The sequence below is a fragment of the Chroicocephalus ridibundus genome, chromosome 19, assembly GCF_963924245.1.
Source record: "Chroicocephalus ridibundus chromosome 19, bChrRid1.1, whole genome shotgun sequence".
NCBI classification, from domain to species: Eukaryota; Metazoa; Chordata; class Aves; order Charadriiformes; family Laridae; genus Chroicocephalus; species Chroicocephalus ridibundus.
The window spans coordinates 4,953,983-4,968,547 of NC_086302.1; the positions used below are offsets into that span (position 1 = coordinate 4,953,983).

Genomic DNA, 14,565 nt, shown 5'->3' on the forward strand with positions numbered 1-14,565 from the left:
CATCCAAAGTTTTGCAGCTCAGATGCGACCGGCAGCCTGGAGCAGGGGTTCCCTCCCTTCCCGGGGTGGGTGACCTTTGGTGGGAAGTAGGAAAATCCCCTACACAACCCGCTCTTGCCTTGGAGCTGTGCTGCTGCTGCTGCCTTCAGCCAAGGGACAGAGTTCCCTCCTGCTCAAACTCCAGCCCCTCTGCCATTGTGCCAGTGCTGGAGAGGCAGATTATACAATATCTTGACATTATTAATTTTTTTTTCTTTTAAGAGGATAAATAAGCATTGTCTCGCACAATGCCCAGCACATTAGCCTCTCACAGCAAACAAATAATTCAAATAATACTAATCTTAGTGGTGATGAAGCTGCAATGAGAGCGCTTAACCTAGATATGACAGTGGCTAAAACGGGGCTGGGCAAATATAAACCTTTTTACAGGAAATGTAATTTTCTTTAGCAAAACTACTCTCAGATAAGCGGAGGTACAGGAGATAACCTTTCCTTACTCCATACCGTATTTTGCAGCATACTCCGTGAATTATAATAGATGGGTCTCTTGTTCTTGGGTCCAGTCTGCATATCTCAGCATACCCTGCCTCTCAGTAAAATGGAATAGCATCCTTCTTCACCCAACTATACTAATCGCTTCTCAGCTCGTTTCATTCCAGCTTAGTTGCGCTAGTTAATACTTTATTGTAGAAACTCTACCCAATTCCCGCAGCAATAATCCAGTCCATGTTTGTAGCAAGTTGAAAGGCTGGGGATAATGATAACTTGTGTGTGTGCGAGCGTGCGGGAGCGCGGCTGACTTTAGTCCGGTTTCCATGTCAACGATTCAGTCCATATTTGCCATCACACAGTTGGCAGAGCCTTTTTTTTTTTTTTTTAATTTTCAGGGAGGGGGGGGACACACACGCTACTCCTGTTTCTAGTACTCTAATCTAGACCAGGTTTCCTAAACTGCCTGAGCGCTGGGTTAAATGGCATGGCCACCTTCATGAAGGAGACTTCCACTCAGGAGGAGCCAGCCTAGTGGTGGTGGCCTGCAGTGCCATGTGAGAGCTGGTCCCCCAGCCTATCTGAGCAGGCAGGGGCTGAGCCTGTGGTGGAGGAAAGCGTGCTCAGCACTTAGGGAGATGGTGGGGGGGAAGAGAGGACGGCCGCATGCGACTTATCGGGGATGGCTCGGGCTGAGAAACGTTGATGCGCTGCAACAAAAAGTCTCCTCCGGTTCCGCGGAGCTGGAAAGATGGTCGTTATCACACGGGATGAGGTGACTGGTGGGAGGATTTTCAGCTATTAGGTGGAAATGTTGTTAAGAACTGTACCGTCATCTGCTTCCCAAACCCCATCGCTGGAATTTCATCGGATGCCTTAGTTATTTAGTAAAGTGCCAGGCCCTCATTGATGAGGCATATTCCAAAATCTGCTTCAGCTTTCACAAACATTTGGTAAAGTGAGTGTCTCCTTATTGCGTGGGTGGCTGGGGAATCCAGTCTGCTTTTCACATTACAGTCAACACCAGGTTTCATAGTCTGCCATAGCACTCTTTGAAGAAGATTCCAAAAGACTGACACATGTAGAGATGTTGGGAGTGTGGAGTCTTTAGCTGGATGCACCTGAGCATCGGAAACTGTAGTCGTTAAACTTTTGGTAGTGCTCAGTTGGATGGTGGGGCTTTGCTTCCTCAAGTAGACCTTAGCTTTGGAGTTGGGGAGATGGTTGCTCAAGACGGTTCTGGGATTAAATGGCAGAATTCTCTCCAGTTTGTTATTGTTTTTTTTTTAAGTTTAGTGTAAATGAAACAGATGAAGAAGAGTATTTTGTTTTTGTGGCGCAGTATAGCCCACCACAGACATCAGTAAAGCCCCAGGGCCTCACTTGTGAGCCTCTAGCCTCACGTCTTGAAGGAGTTTCTCCCTCTGCTGCTTTGTCTTTCTAGAACCTGGGGTTTGATCAAATAACAGAGGCTCCTCTGAAGAGAGCATGTAGAACAACTTTTTGTTCTAGCATGTTCCACAGTTTCCAGACTCTTCTGAAGAAGAATATCTTGCCAGTTTTGCTGCTCTGTGGCCCACACAGATATCAGTAAAGCCACGGAACCTCCAGCATGAGAGTCTAGCACCGTACCGGGGCTCCAACCTTCACGAAGGCCTTTGAGTACTATCACAATATCGATGTCATCATTTATTACCCTTTTCTTTCTAGTAGTTTATTTACCGCTGTGGAGGAAGACCGACTGACCAATTTGCTGAGATGGAATCTGCTCCGCGTTGCACAGTTAACTGTAAAGACTGTAAAATGGCAAAGCTGTCTTTGTTCGGGAGCCTGCAGGGCAGTTTATCGCTCTAGAATACATTTAAGATTTTTCTATTTATTGCCCTGTCCCGCCTCCCCTCCCACTTTCCAGCTTTGGAATAAACCCTTTTGTTCCGCCACCTGCATTCTAGATGATAAATATTTTATATTATAAGTTTTATAATGAGTGTGAGGGTTGAGTTGACAGCAGTAGACACCAAAATCCTCAATTCATCCATAACAGGCATGCAGCGCTGGCAGTGATTCAGGCCTTCTGCGCGTTGCCTTGCCTCTCGCGCTGGACTGAAGTTTCCCCACTGTCTTCAGTGTTGTTAAAATGTGATTTCTTGCGGTATGTCCCACTGATCGCCAGGCTCGGGACGAGCCCTGGGCTTTGTTCACTGTACAGCTGGTAACTGGGGTTCCTTCTGCCCCATTCTAAAATGGCAACCTCAGAAACATCTTTTGAGCTGAAAACCCATTGTTTTCGGATGTTTTCTCTCTCCTTAAAGTTGCATTTACTTAAACTTCACTTTTCCAAATATTCCAGGGGAGGTCCCAGTACGGGGGACCCAGATCTAAACCACACCGTGGTTGCCATTTTAATAGGCAACTGTGTCCTAATTTCTGAGAGCTTGGGTTTTATAATCCGAATAACTCTTCTTTTTGTATCTTCCACTGTCTGCTGCAGACCTGTACCATATGAAGTGACATCCGCAGCTACAGAACTTGCCGGCACAGGACGGGCCGTGTCCGGGACGGAGTTCCAGGTATGTTTCTCTCCTCCCTTTTCCTGCTCTGGGAAAGGCCGTGGGGATGGAGGAGGTGAGAATGTCTGAACTGGTTGTGGAAGAGCATGGCCTAATTCCCCGTTCACCTCTCGACAGTCTGGGCAGCTTCAGCACTGCGTTACCCTTTTGCGATTGCCGGAGCATCCCGTCCCGTTGCTCAACGTGTTGTGTCTAGACACGTCCAGGTGGTTTTGGTTCTCCCCATCCAGTCGCCCCGAGGGAGCTCCTGGTCTCGTGCCCGCTGCCCTCGCCTTGGCAGGAGCAGGAGCCGGACTTTCTTGGATGTCCCTGCGTGCGGGCGATTGTCCTGGCGATCCGCCAAGGCCTTTTCCAGAGGGACACCACCGGCGGAGAGGAAATGACAACCGCTAAGAGTTTTTGCACGGGCTAATTCTAAATGGAATTTCTAGGGACAAAGAAGAGGCGCTTCCTTAACCCACAAGCCGAAACCCCGCGGCCGGCGAGGCGGCCCGGCGCCCTGCCCGCTCTCCCGGAGGACTCCGGCTGCAGGACGTCGCCTGGGAAGTGCCCCGGCACGGTAAGGGTGGCCGCCGTCCCCTCGCCCCGCCAGCTCCCCCCTCCCGCCCCCCCCAACCCCGCCACTCTCTCGGCTTCCCAGCCCCGCGCCCCGCCGATCCGCTGCGGGTTTTGCGTGCGGCAGCCTCCGCCGCGCCGAGCCGCCAGCGGCCGGGGCCGGCCCCGCTCCTCCTTTGTGACGGGGGGGAAGGCTCCCGTCCGGGCCGCCCTCCGCTCCGCTCCGGGTTTGGCAGGCGGCCGCGGCGCTGGGTAAAATGGCAGTGCTGAGCCTCGTGTCGGAGTGAGCCCCACTCGGCGGACCAGAGTCGGGAGCTGCCGCTCGGCTCAGCCCAGCCCGGCCCGGCTCCGGGGGACGGCGCCCGCCCGCCCGCCGTGTCCCCCCCCCCCCCCCTCCCTCCCTCCCACCTCTCCCGCACCGGGAGCCCCGTCCCGGGTCCCCCCCCCCCCCCCCGCCCCCCTCCTCCTCCTTCCCCCCCACTCCCTCCTCCTCCCCCTTTCTCCGCCGGCTGCAACCGAGGAGGTACAGCGGGGCCAGGCCCCGGGAAGCCCAGCCCAGCGGAGCCCTCCCCGCCTCGCCAAACCAGGCCGGGGGGGAATGAGCCCCCGCTGCCCTGAAGAGCCCGCCGCCGCCTGAGCGGGGAGCAGCAGAGCAGCGAGGCCTCACGCCGGCCGGCCAGGCAGGGAGCAGCTCGGGGGGGGGGGGGGGGACCGGTCCGGGGGGGGTGGCTGGGTGGGGAGGGGGGGGGGATCATGGCTGCTCAGGTCGCCCCCGCCGCCGCCAGCAGCCTGGGCGCCCCGGCTCCATCCGAGCTGAAGAAAGCGGAGGCGCAGCAGCGGGATTGTCCCCCGGAGGAGGCGGGGGGTGAGGCGGCGGCAGCGGAGCGCGGCGGTGAGAAGCAGGCGGAGAGCGAGGGCCCCACGGGGAAGGAGCTGCAGGACGGGGCCGACAGCAACGGAGGGGGCGCAGGGGCCGAGTCCGACCTGAAGAGCTCGAACGGGAACCCGGGCCCCAGGCCCGCCGCTGCCGCCGCCACCCTGAACAATAACCTCCCGGAGCCGCCCGGTGGCGGCGGCGGCAGCAGCGACGGGGTGGGGGCGCCGCAGCAGCAGCAGCCGCCGCAGCAGCCTCCCCCTTCCCACCCGGCCGCCTTGCCCCCGCCAGCCTACGGCTTCGGGCAGCCCTACGGCCGGGGAGCCCAGGCCGCTGCCGCCGCCGCCGCTGCGGCCGCCGCCGCCGCTGCCTTCCACCAACATGGCGGACAACAAAGCCCTGGCATGGCAGCGCTGCAGAGCGGAGGCCTGGAGCAGTCCTACCCGGGGCCGGCGGGAGCCCCCGCGGGGCCGCCCCCTCCCCAGAACTCGCACGGCGGCGCCGAGCACGGCTTCCCCAACCACCAGTACAACTCCTACTACGCGGCCGGCGCCGGCCGCAGCGCCGGTTCCTACCCGCCTCCCCCCCAGGCCTACGCCCTGAGCTCCCCCCGGGGCAGCGGGCAGAGCTCCGCTCCGCCGGCCGCCGGCGCCAAGTCCCCCGCCGCCGCCGCCTTCCAGCAGCAGCGCTTCGGGGTCATGGGGCCCTCGGCCGCCGGCGGCGCAGGAGGAGGGGGCGCCACCCCGCAGCCCACCGCCACCCCCACCCTCAACCAGCTCCTCACCTCCCCCAGCTCCGCCCGCGGCTACCAAGGGTACCCCGGGGGCGACTATAGCGGCGGGCCGCAGGACGGGGGAGCCGCCGCCAAGGGGCCGGCCGCAGCGGAGATGGTCTCGCAGTACGGCGGGGGCAACAGCCAGGGCTGGGCCGCGGCGGCCGGCGGGGCCCCGCCGAGGAGCCACCATGCGCCCATGAGCCCCGGGAGCAGCGGCGGCGGAGGACAGTCCCTCGGCAGGAGCCAGCAGGTAACGCCGGGGCGGCGGCGGGGTGGGGAGCGGGGGGGGAACGGGACGGGACCGGGACCGGGGTGGGGGGCACGGTGAGGGGCGCGGGGTGGGGGGGGCTGGCGCCTCTCCCGCGGGTTCCCCCCGCCGGGCCGGCGCTGCCGGGGAGCTGCCATTGTCTGTGCCTGCTCGCTCGCTCTAAAATGGCTGCCTCGCTGCCTTCCCTTCCTCCCTCCCCAGGCCTTTGTGCGAGGCTCCCGGTGAACGGTCGCCGCCGTCCCGGCCCGTTCCGGGGTTGGGGGGTGTGTGTGTGGGCTCCGGCGGGGGAAGCGGGTCGGTCGCCCCCGGCGGAGGGCGGCGAGGGGAGGCTGGGCCTGGGGGCTGCGGGCGGGCCCGCCTGGGCCAACGCGTGGCCCGGCCGCCATCCGCCGCCCCGGCCCCCGCCGCCCGGCTTCTTCCTCTCCCCTCCGCCTCCCCGGTGTGTGCGGGGGTCCGCACCCCTCGTCGGGGCCCGTCGGGGTCCGCCCGGGGCGGCGGCGGGGTCGGCCGGGGCGGGCGGGTGGGGGCCATCTTCCCCGCGGGGCCGGTGGGCCGGGGCCTGCGGCGGGGAGCGGCGGCGAGGAGCCGGGCGATGGGAGCAGCGAGTGCGGATCGCTTTGGTTTGGGATTTGAATTATGGAGGTAAAATCCTTCTGTCAAAGCCAGGAGACAGTTGGTCTTAGGTTGACATCCTATCTGTGATCTGATTGGCTCCCCATCTCCTGCTCTTGGCCATTTATAATTGCCTCTGATGTAATGGTACAACAATCCTGATGAGCTCATAAACTTTTACACTCGGTTTTCTTCTTTTTTTGTTTTTTTTTTTTTTTCTTTTCTTTTTTTTTTTTTTTTAATTTTAAATCCTCCCAGCCCCCGGGACCCCACTGCCCTGGTGTGTGTGTGTGTGTGTCCCCTCATCGGAACCCGCCGTGACCTTGGGGTGGTTTTGGTGGCAGCCGCCCCCCCGTCTCTCGAGGTGGTGGGGGGGGAACGACACCGAGCCCCCAGACAGCCTGCCCTGCTCGCATTGTGCCTGGAACAAAAGGGGAGGCGATGGCATTTTGTTTGTACCTTGGGTTTATTTTGCTTGGTGATGTTTTATGCAGGCTGGAAATAAGAGTCTGTGTTGTCGGAACAGTGGCCGGGCCACTCCGCACAATGGGCTTGCTGTTTATTTTGGTTATGTGACTTTCCCTTTGGTATAAATGATTTCTTTGATGGATCTGAGGATGCGTTTGTTCCTGGCTAATTTTGGCCCTTTTCAAAACTGGGGCTGTTTGGATTCTTTATTAGATGGAGAATGTGGGGGTTTCTGGGGTGTGTTACCGCCTGAAAAAGGAAAAAAACCAACCCAAACAACAAAACAATCAATCCCAAACTTGTGGCTGAAGCACCGAAAATGGTGAATTATCAATTTACGTCAAATAAAGCTTTAATATAGGACAGGCCTGAGCCTCTGGGTCTATGTCTTGGGACACGTTTTGACTTACTTTGAGTAAGTGCTGATGTGTCTCCTTCCCCCCATCAATAAAGGGACTCACTACAGACAGTCGGATGCTGCTGGTGGTCAGGCTCAGCAGTGTCACAACTCTTTGCTTCCCGGAGGAGTGCAAATAGGAAAAATGAGCCTGAGAATTATGTTTATCGTTGTATGTGTAGAATTACCTGTTTGCTGGAAATAGGGATGGCCAGAAAATGTGCGGAGAGCAGTACAGGGTATGCATCAGACATTTTAGGTACAGGGAAAGGAGGTGCAGGTGTCTAATATTTGGAAATCTTGATTAAAACCAGCTTACTTTCTGTTTTTAGACATGCATTTCCGAGGCCTGACTTCCCTTTTCCTTCTCTGTACTTTGCTCTAACTTCGGGCCGTGGGCATTTGATACAGCATAGTGTGACATGCAGCCTCCAGAGTTTCCCTTCTCGCTCAGTACTCCTCTTGTGTTGATCTGAAAACTGCTTAATTTTTGTTCCTTGATTACCGAAGGCGATGTCCCCTTCGGCGTCTCGAATTACTTAATTGTCTTTTCTGTCAGATTGAAGTAGCGCTCTCTAAGAGAGCCGATCTTATCTCCGCTGTGGGCATCAAACTGTCCAGCGGTAACTGGTAGCGAGTATTCGATTATCCTCAGTGAAGATTTCAGCTCCTCAGGAATATGATTATGTATACTTGCAAGACATTCGGACAAATGTCACGAACGCGAGGGTGTTTACTTGAAGGTACTTTTTGTATCCTGGAAAATTTCAGTTTAGATAAAAAGTGTGCTAAAATACGGTGTCAGATAGACCTTTTCAAGCCGGTGTTTTACTGCTGTCCAGCAAAAGTGTACTTCTGTCAGTATTCTGTTAGGAATTTGTAAAAGAAGCTTATTTTGTCTTGGAAAATGAATTTAACTTGATTTCATGAGGTGCTGTATCAATAATATCTGAGTAACTAGTCCCATCAACCGGGATTATTAATGAATAGTTATTCTGAGAATTAGTTGAACCTTAGGTAGTACAAATAGTGCATATAAAAAGTAAAACAACAACTCCCCCATCCCAAAAACCAGTCAACTCCCCCAAAATCCTTTTTGTGCCAAGGATATTGGACTCAAACTGACAATTCCTTTTTTTAATTTTTTTTCCCTACTGGAAAAAGAAAAGAACAGACTTATCTAGCATGATGAAAAAAGCTTCCACACATCATCTGTGCTGCCCACAAGAAATGGTTGATTAATAATAATGCACCAGTCCTAGATTACAGCCTCCTTTTGCTGTGTGCTCTGTTGAATTCCCTAGATTGGAAGAATTTAAAGCTTTGTGTTTCTTCTTTGTTTTGTGCAGTGATGAGCAGAGTGGGTACTTACCACCTAACTTCTGAGAAACTCTGGGAGAGCGAGAGGAGAATGTAATTCATCTGACCAAAGGCTAGCAAGAGAAGCAGCTCGGGAATCCTTGGGATAGCAAACCTGAGGTTCTGGGGACAGGAAGCAGGATGACGCAGAAAAGAGAAGTGCCTTTAATTCTCCGTACTTTTTAGGATGTATGAATGATGCCGGAGTTTCATCACATGGTTCATCAAGAAAGGCGAAGTAATTTCTGGTGTGAAAGTTGTTTGGGTGGAATATTTTCTGTAATGAGATGAGCGTTGTAGTCACTTGCGCAGAGGTGGGCTCCAGTCTGTGGCCCTCATGGACACCTTTGCTCGCTGGCCGGTCCCAGGACGCTGGGGCTGTGAAGGCAGACACGCTCCGTGCCTGTCGAGGCTGTGATAGACGACTTTGTGTTTCTTTTTCTTCTGATGACCTTTCTAGCTGGGAAATGCGGAGTGGGATCAAGAGATCAGAATGGCTGTTTTACAGTGTGTGGGATGAGAAATCTGTGGTGGTTTTTTTTTTTCTTTTTTTTTTTTTTTTTTTTTCTGTGGGAATGACTTGTAAGAAACCAGGCCAGGATCTTAGTTTTCAATTTTTCCAGCTCTATCGTGTATTTGTTTCCACCCCCCTTCCCCTCGGAGTGCGTAGCAGTTCTTCATAATACGCTGGCTTTCCCAGTGCCTTGGGACTTAAAGGAAACTGCTTAAGAGAAAGGACTTCCCTCCCTTTAATAGATGGGCATCTCTCGTGGTACGCGTTTTCACTACAGCAAATGACATCTCCTGTAACGGGAGATGTCTTTGGATCGCATTAAACATTGACGTGTTGGATAACCTCCCCATAGGCACATGGACATCTCTAGGCCTCTGTTGTAAGTTCAGTTTAAAAATTGTGTGTTAATTAAAAAAAAAATGCTTTTGGGCCTGTTGCCATACAATAGCTATTTTTTGTTGACTTAGATCTCAACTTTAGTAGCAAGTGAGGCATGAAAAATGTTGTCGAAAATATGTTTTTTAAACTAAATTGGCACCAAATGGCTCTGTGCTGCCAATGAGCTGTGATATCTTGGAATCGGAAATTGAGACCTGGCTCCCATTGGCTTGTGTCGCGGGGTTTTTCCTTGCTTAGCATTGTAATGTTAGGAGCCCTCGCATTGCTCGCGAGGTGTAGGATGTGCTAGATCTTTCCAACAAAAAGGACAGTGGTGCATCTTCTTTTTCTGGGGTAGCGTTGGCCTCTGAATGAGTGATTTGAGGCCTTCCCTGTTTTAAAAAAAGTAGGAAAATTGTGCTAGTTTAATTTTGTTAAGATGTAGTTAATTCTGGTGTGGATGCTGAAGGTTTTGCTGGCTTACCTTTTCGAATACTCTGCGCTACTCTGAAGTAAACCCAGGGTTGCCCGATTCTCTTAAAATCTCATCTCTTCTGAAATACCGTCTTCCTGATGCTCGTTTTCGAGGTGACCAGTGTTTCTAGGCAGGTTATGTGTAGGATACAGGAGTAAACCTCGGTTCTGACTCTCAGGTGGAGCTTATTTTCCATACCCTTATCAGCACCAGTTTGCTGGGAAACCTGGGATAAACCACAGGATTGTTCTGTAATATTTTTTCTCCTCGGTGAAACGGGGTTAGCACGGCTTGCCCACCTGCCTTTTACAAAGTATAAGTGAAATGCTCTGTCAATCCTTATTTATTATCCAGGCTAGGGGAGGGTTTCTACATATGGTGTCTCTTGTAATCGTGTCGTTGGTTGCAAGACAGAAGTGTGATGTCTGGGAGGTTGTATGTTTGACTTTCGGGCCTTTCTTTTTTTTGGTGAGAGTACTTACTGGTTTCCTAAAACTGTCTGTCTGGTTTAATTCCTTTTACCTGCTATAACTTCTGGTTCCTGAAGCGACTGCTCAACAAACAGGCAGAACCTCTTCCCTCTTCCTAAATAATATTAGAAACTGGGGTTGGGGGTAGCATGGGAATCAAATGTTCTGTTAGACAGCTGTGTCTTACTGTTCTTGTGAGCTTGGTATGTTCGTAATACTGTGGGTGTTTTTTTGTAGTCTTATTTGAGAACACTGGTCAATGAATACTACGTTATAGGAGTATTGCACGAAACCCTATTAGGGGTCTTACCTGAAGGTTGTATTAAAAAACCCAGCAGCTTTCCTTCAGAGAGAAACTAATGTCTAAAATGAGGCTAAATAGTGCAGCTGTTTGTTTTATCTGTTACCTCATAGGCGACTTTTCCACCATTTTTCTTCCTACTCTTTTCAAAGGAACACCACCAACTTGGAAATCCAGTTTTTACCCTATGAACCTGAATCTGTGATCTCGGTAATTACAATATTAGAGGAGAAAGATGCCCTTTCCAGTTTTTACTCTGGGTATTTGAAATTCTTTGTCTAGTCAGTTTGATTTCTTTTTTGAATTGCAGCTCCTGTGTGATGGATTGCTCTGGGGAAAAGCTCATCAGCATGCCATTGCCCAGTTCCTGCCAAGAATGTTGGAAACTCTCAAGTAGCAGCAGTAGCAAAGCAGAAACCGAAGGCAGGCAAGCGTAATTAGGGAGGGGAATGAAAAAGAGAAGTTTGTCAGGATTTAGCATTGCTGTTACGGCTACTTGCTTTTTCTGGAAGGGCCCTTAAAGCATCAGCAAGAATGCAGAATAATATCTCCCCTTTTGTTCTGGTGGAAAAAATAAAGGAAACGGTTTTCCTGGGGAAAAATATGTTTTTGAGGAGAAGTCCTGCAAAAGTTTTTCCGTCGTGTGCTGATTTCAAGAAGTTCAGCCTCTAATTTGTCCGGAGGTTATGCATGTGCAGTGGTAAAACTATACTAGATGTCTGTTAGCCAAAGCCATAAATCTCCAGCTAGCAGTGAATGACAGGTGGGATTGGAAGAAAAAAGCCGTTTTCTTTGGCACGCTGGACCAAAACTGCCGCGTGTTCTCTCTGGGTCCTGCTGTCCACCTGTTCCTGGGTGACACAGAGGAGTTGATGCCTTTTTCATTTTAGTGGCTGGAAAAGCAGAGGGGTTGGTTGCCTAAAGAGAGACCTTGTGTGTATTTTCTGTTGGCTCAAGAAGACCATGCTGTATTTATAAACCGATCCCAGTAAAATTCCAATCATAAATTTAATGTCATCTCTGCTGTATTGAGTGTATGCTTATCATTCTTAAGGCTGAAATTCTGAGGTTTTGGGCAGTCTTCTGTTTCGCCCTGGTATGCAGAGGAGGAACATGAGGTCTACAGTTCTTCCAATGACAGTTTTTCAGCTGAGATGTTGATGTGCGAGGCACTAAGGCTGGGACAGGGCGGAGAGTGGAATATAGGTCTTCTGAGCCTCATCCTGTGCTGTAAGCCTGAGACCAGCTTTCCTCCCTACGATACGGTTTTAGCTAAATATATTGTTAAGACCCTTTTAATGGAGTTCTGCGCTTAAAGAAGCAGCACCCAAGCCTGCCCTTGGAGGCTCGTAGAACGAAAGAAGCAGGGCTGGAACAGGAGGAGCTGCTTCTCTCAGGACTGAGCTCATGTACATATTTTACCAGTTCCTGTAGTGTCTTAATCAGATGATAATCTGTATTAACATATGGATGAGGGAGGGGTTCCCATTTCTTACTCCTCTTCTGTGCACCTGCACTCCCAGTGTAATAACTCAGCAGTTCAGTCGTGCAACTTGTGCAATTTTGAGGTTTTTTGGACTACATTGAGAAGAGCATTTCCAGGTTTGCCGTGGTGTTCTTTCTGGAGTATTTCTGAGTTTAAGTGACAGCTCAGTAAGTATTTACACAATGTAAGCATGAGCTTTGTGTGGTAAAGGATGCCACATAATGATAGGTAAACTTAATAAAAGCTACTACAGAATTTCTCAGCAAGTAGGTTTTTTGCTTTATATATTCTGAGTAAAATGATAACTGTAGCTAGAATCTAACTCCTAATCACGTTCTCTTTCACGTGAGAAAAAAGGGACAGAAGTGGGTAGGAACAAATAAAGAAGGGGGATCAGTTCATTCTGTAAATACGGTAAAGAAATTTGTCAGAGGGTGAAGATAAAGTGTGTATGTGTCTTAATTCCTATGAAATTCCCTTGAAAAATCAGTTTGTGTAAATAAGTCTGAAAAAGCTACTGTTCCATTACACTTATTGGCATTTCATGCGATAATCTGCATATCAGTATTTCTTTAAGTTAGCTATAGTTATTGAAACTCTTTCAAGGACAAATTCAGTTGCTACTAACTTTTTATTTTCTTTTTTCCCCCCTTTTCTTCAACTTGAGTAACTTCTCTTCCTCCTGGATAATTATATTATACCCAAAGTATTCCAAGAAGCTGCAAGTTAGACATGGGGAGTAGTTTTTAGAGCAGCTGTGGGGGGACGCGCAGCCGGTGTCCCCTCTGCGTCGAGCAGACCCCCGTGCTGTGGGCTTGCCCGGTGTTTTGTGGGTGCGTTTGGCCATGTGGCGAACCAGAGGGGACTGAAGAACACTTAGACGGTTTTGGTGGGATGTGACGGTGACATCCTGGATGTGGCTGGGAGCAGAGGGTGTTTCGGTGGTCACTGATGTCGGACCGTGGCCTAAGGAAGCCGTGACTTTCCATCCCAAGAGATTCCCCGACTCTTCTCAAAGAGAAATTCTTCAAGTTCAGAGGACTCTGGAATTTCCCCCCAGGGGAGAATTACTGGGTTAAGCAAGTACTTTCCCCCCCTCCTCCACTCACTTGTGAAATTTCATTCAGGTTTGACTAAGAGAAACCCTGAAAATTACCATTTCCCTTCTGATGTCAGCACTGTTCTGGCACCCTGCCTGTGAATAACAGAACAGGAATGTTTTAAAACCTGCGCTCAGGCCACAGCTACACCTCAGGACGCCGTGCTGGGAGACCTGCTCTGCTGGCACCTGGGGTATGCTCAGACCGGTGCATAACACGGCCAGCAAAATTTATCGACAGTGGGTTTGTACTTTCTTAACACTAACAGTGCGCAGAGAGGTAGTTTCAGCAGCGTGAATACGGGTCCAAGAAGCACAAGGTGCAGAAGAGGGAGGGTACCCGCTCTGTAAATGGCCATTCTGTTTTGGGTTTGCTGCACCGAATTTGATCTTTCTGGTGAGGAGAATGTGCAGTGCAGTCTGTGCTGCCTGCAAAATCTTGCTGTTAGTTCCTTGGCCTGCGTCGCCTTTGTAGGGGACTATTTTTTCTTGTTGAGCAGAGGTCTGGATGTGAATTGGAAAGGTCACCTAGCGTGCTGTCCTGCTCCAGGGCAGGATCAGCTTTACCTGGGAACAGGGCAGACAGCAACAAATGCAATGGAGCTACCGCTTTGCTTTGCTACCCTTATCATTGGACATTACGAAAAATATTCCGAGTCAAATCATCTTAATTGAGTATCTCTTGTTGTCCTGGTCCCTCTAGGTATGGAGAACAGAGGCAAAAGTGTATGGTAACCTGCTTTTAAACGTGTGGCTTTCTGCCTGTCCCCTATTTCTTTGAGATAAACTTGCTAGTTAAATTGCAAAATGTCTCCCTTTACTTCCAGATGATTCTGCTCACTGGGGATGGCGTTGAAGGGATTGGACTGTCCCGCTTTGCCACCTGAACTTCCAGGGCTCCGGAGCTGGCCGGGCTCACTCTGTACCTCACTATGGGATCCTTCCTGTAGGCTTGTTTGGAGTTTCGTACTTCGTAACAGCCTGGTGATGGATTTAAAGTCCAAATGACTGTAGGACTATGCACCCTGTACAGGTTTAGGAGGAGAATCTGGTATTCATTAACTGTATGTAAATAATTAAACCGGTGCCAGACTAGAGGTGGTCTTCTCTCAGACATACTCCTTGTGAAATGGCTTGAAGAAAAGTTCCTACCTCTGTGCAGGAGGTACATTGAAATGGTGAAAGTGCTGGAATTAGTTAAAACTTGATTTTTTTATTATATTTTTTTAAAGTATCTCTGACTTTAGAGCTAATCAAGGAAAAGGCTTTCCCATTCAATGACAGTTTACTGAGTGTGATCCCGTGTTCCCAGAAACTGCTTTTTTTGTTGTGCTGTGGCTGCACGTGTTGTGTCGGTGGTGTATGGAGTACTGGAGTCCTGCCCTTCGGGCTGGGGTAGCTGTCTGGGTGGGGGGTATTTTTTTTTTTTTTTAATTAAAAAAAAAAAAAAGGCAAACCCCAGACTCATTTGCTTT

The 14,565-nt window shown here is 51.0% G+C and overlaps 1 protein-coding gene across 1 annotated transcript in view; it reads left to right on the forward strand.

The window, feature by feature from the left end:
• Positions 1-4,103: 4,103 nt before the first annotated feature.
• Positions 4,104-14,565, forward strand: part of ARID1A (AT-rich interaction domain 1A) — a 60,906-nt gene continuing 50,444 nt past the window's right edge. Inside the window, exon 1 of the mRNA XM_063355622.1 lies at positions 4,104-5,513. Within this exon, the coding sequence (XP_063211692.1) occupies positions 4,368-5,513 (1,146 nt within the window). The 5' untranslated portion in view covers positions 4,104-4,367. The remainder of the gene's footprint in view (positions 5,514-14,565) is intronic.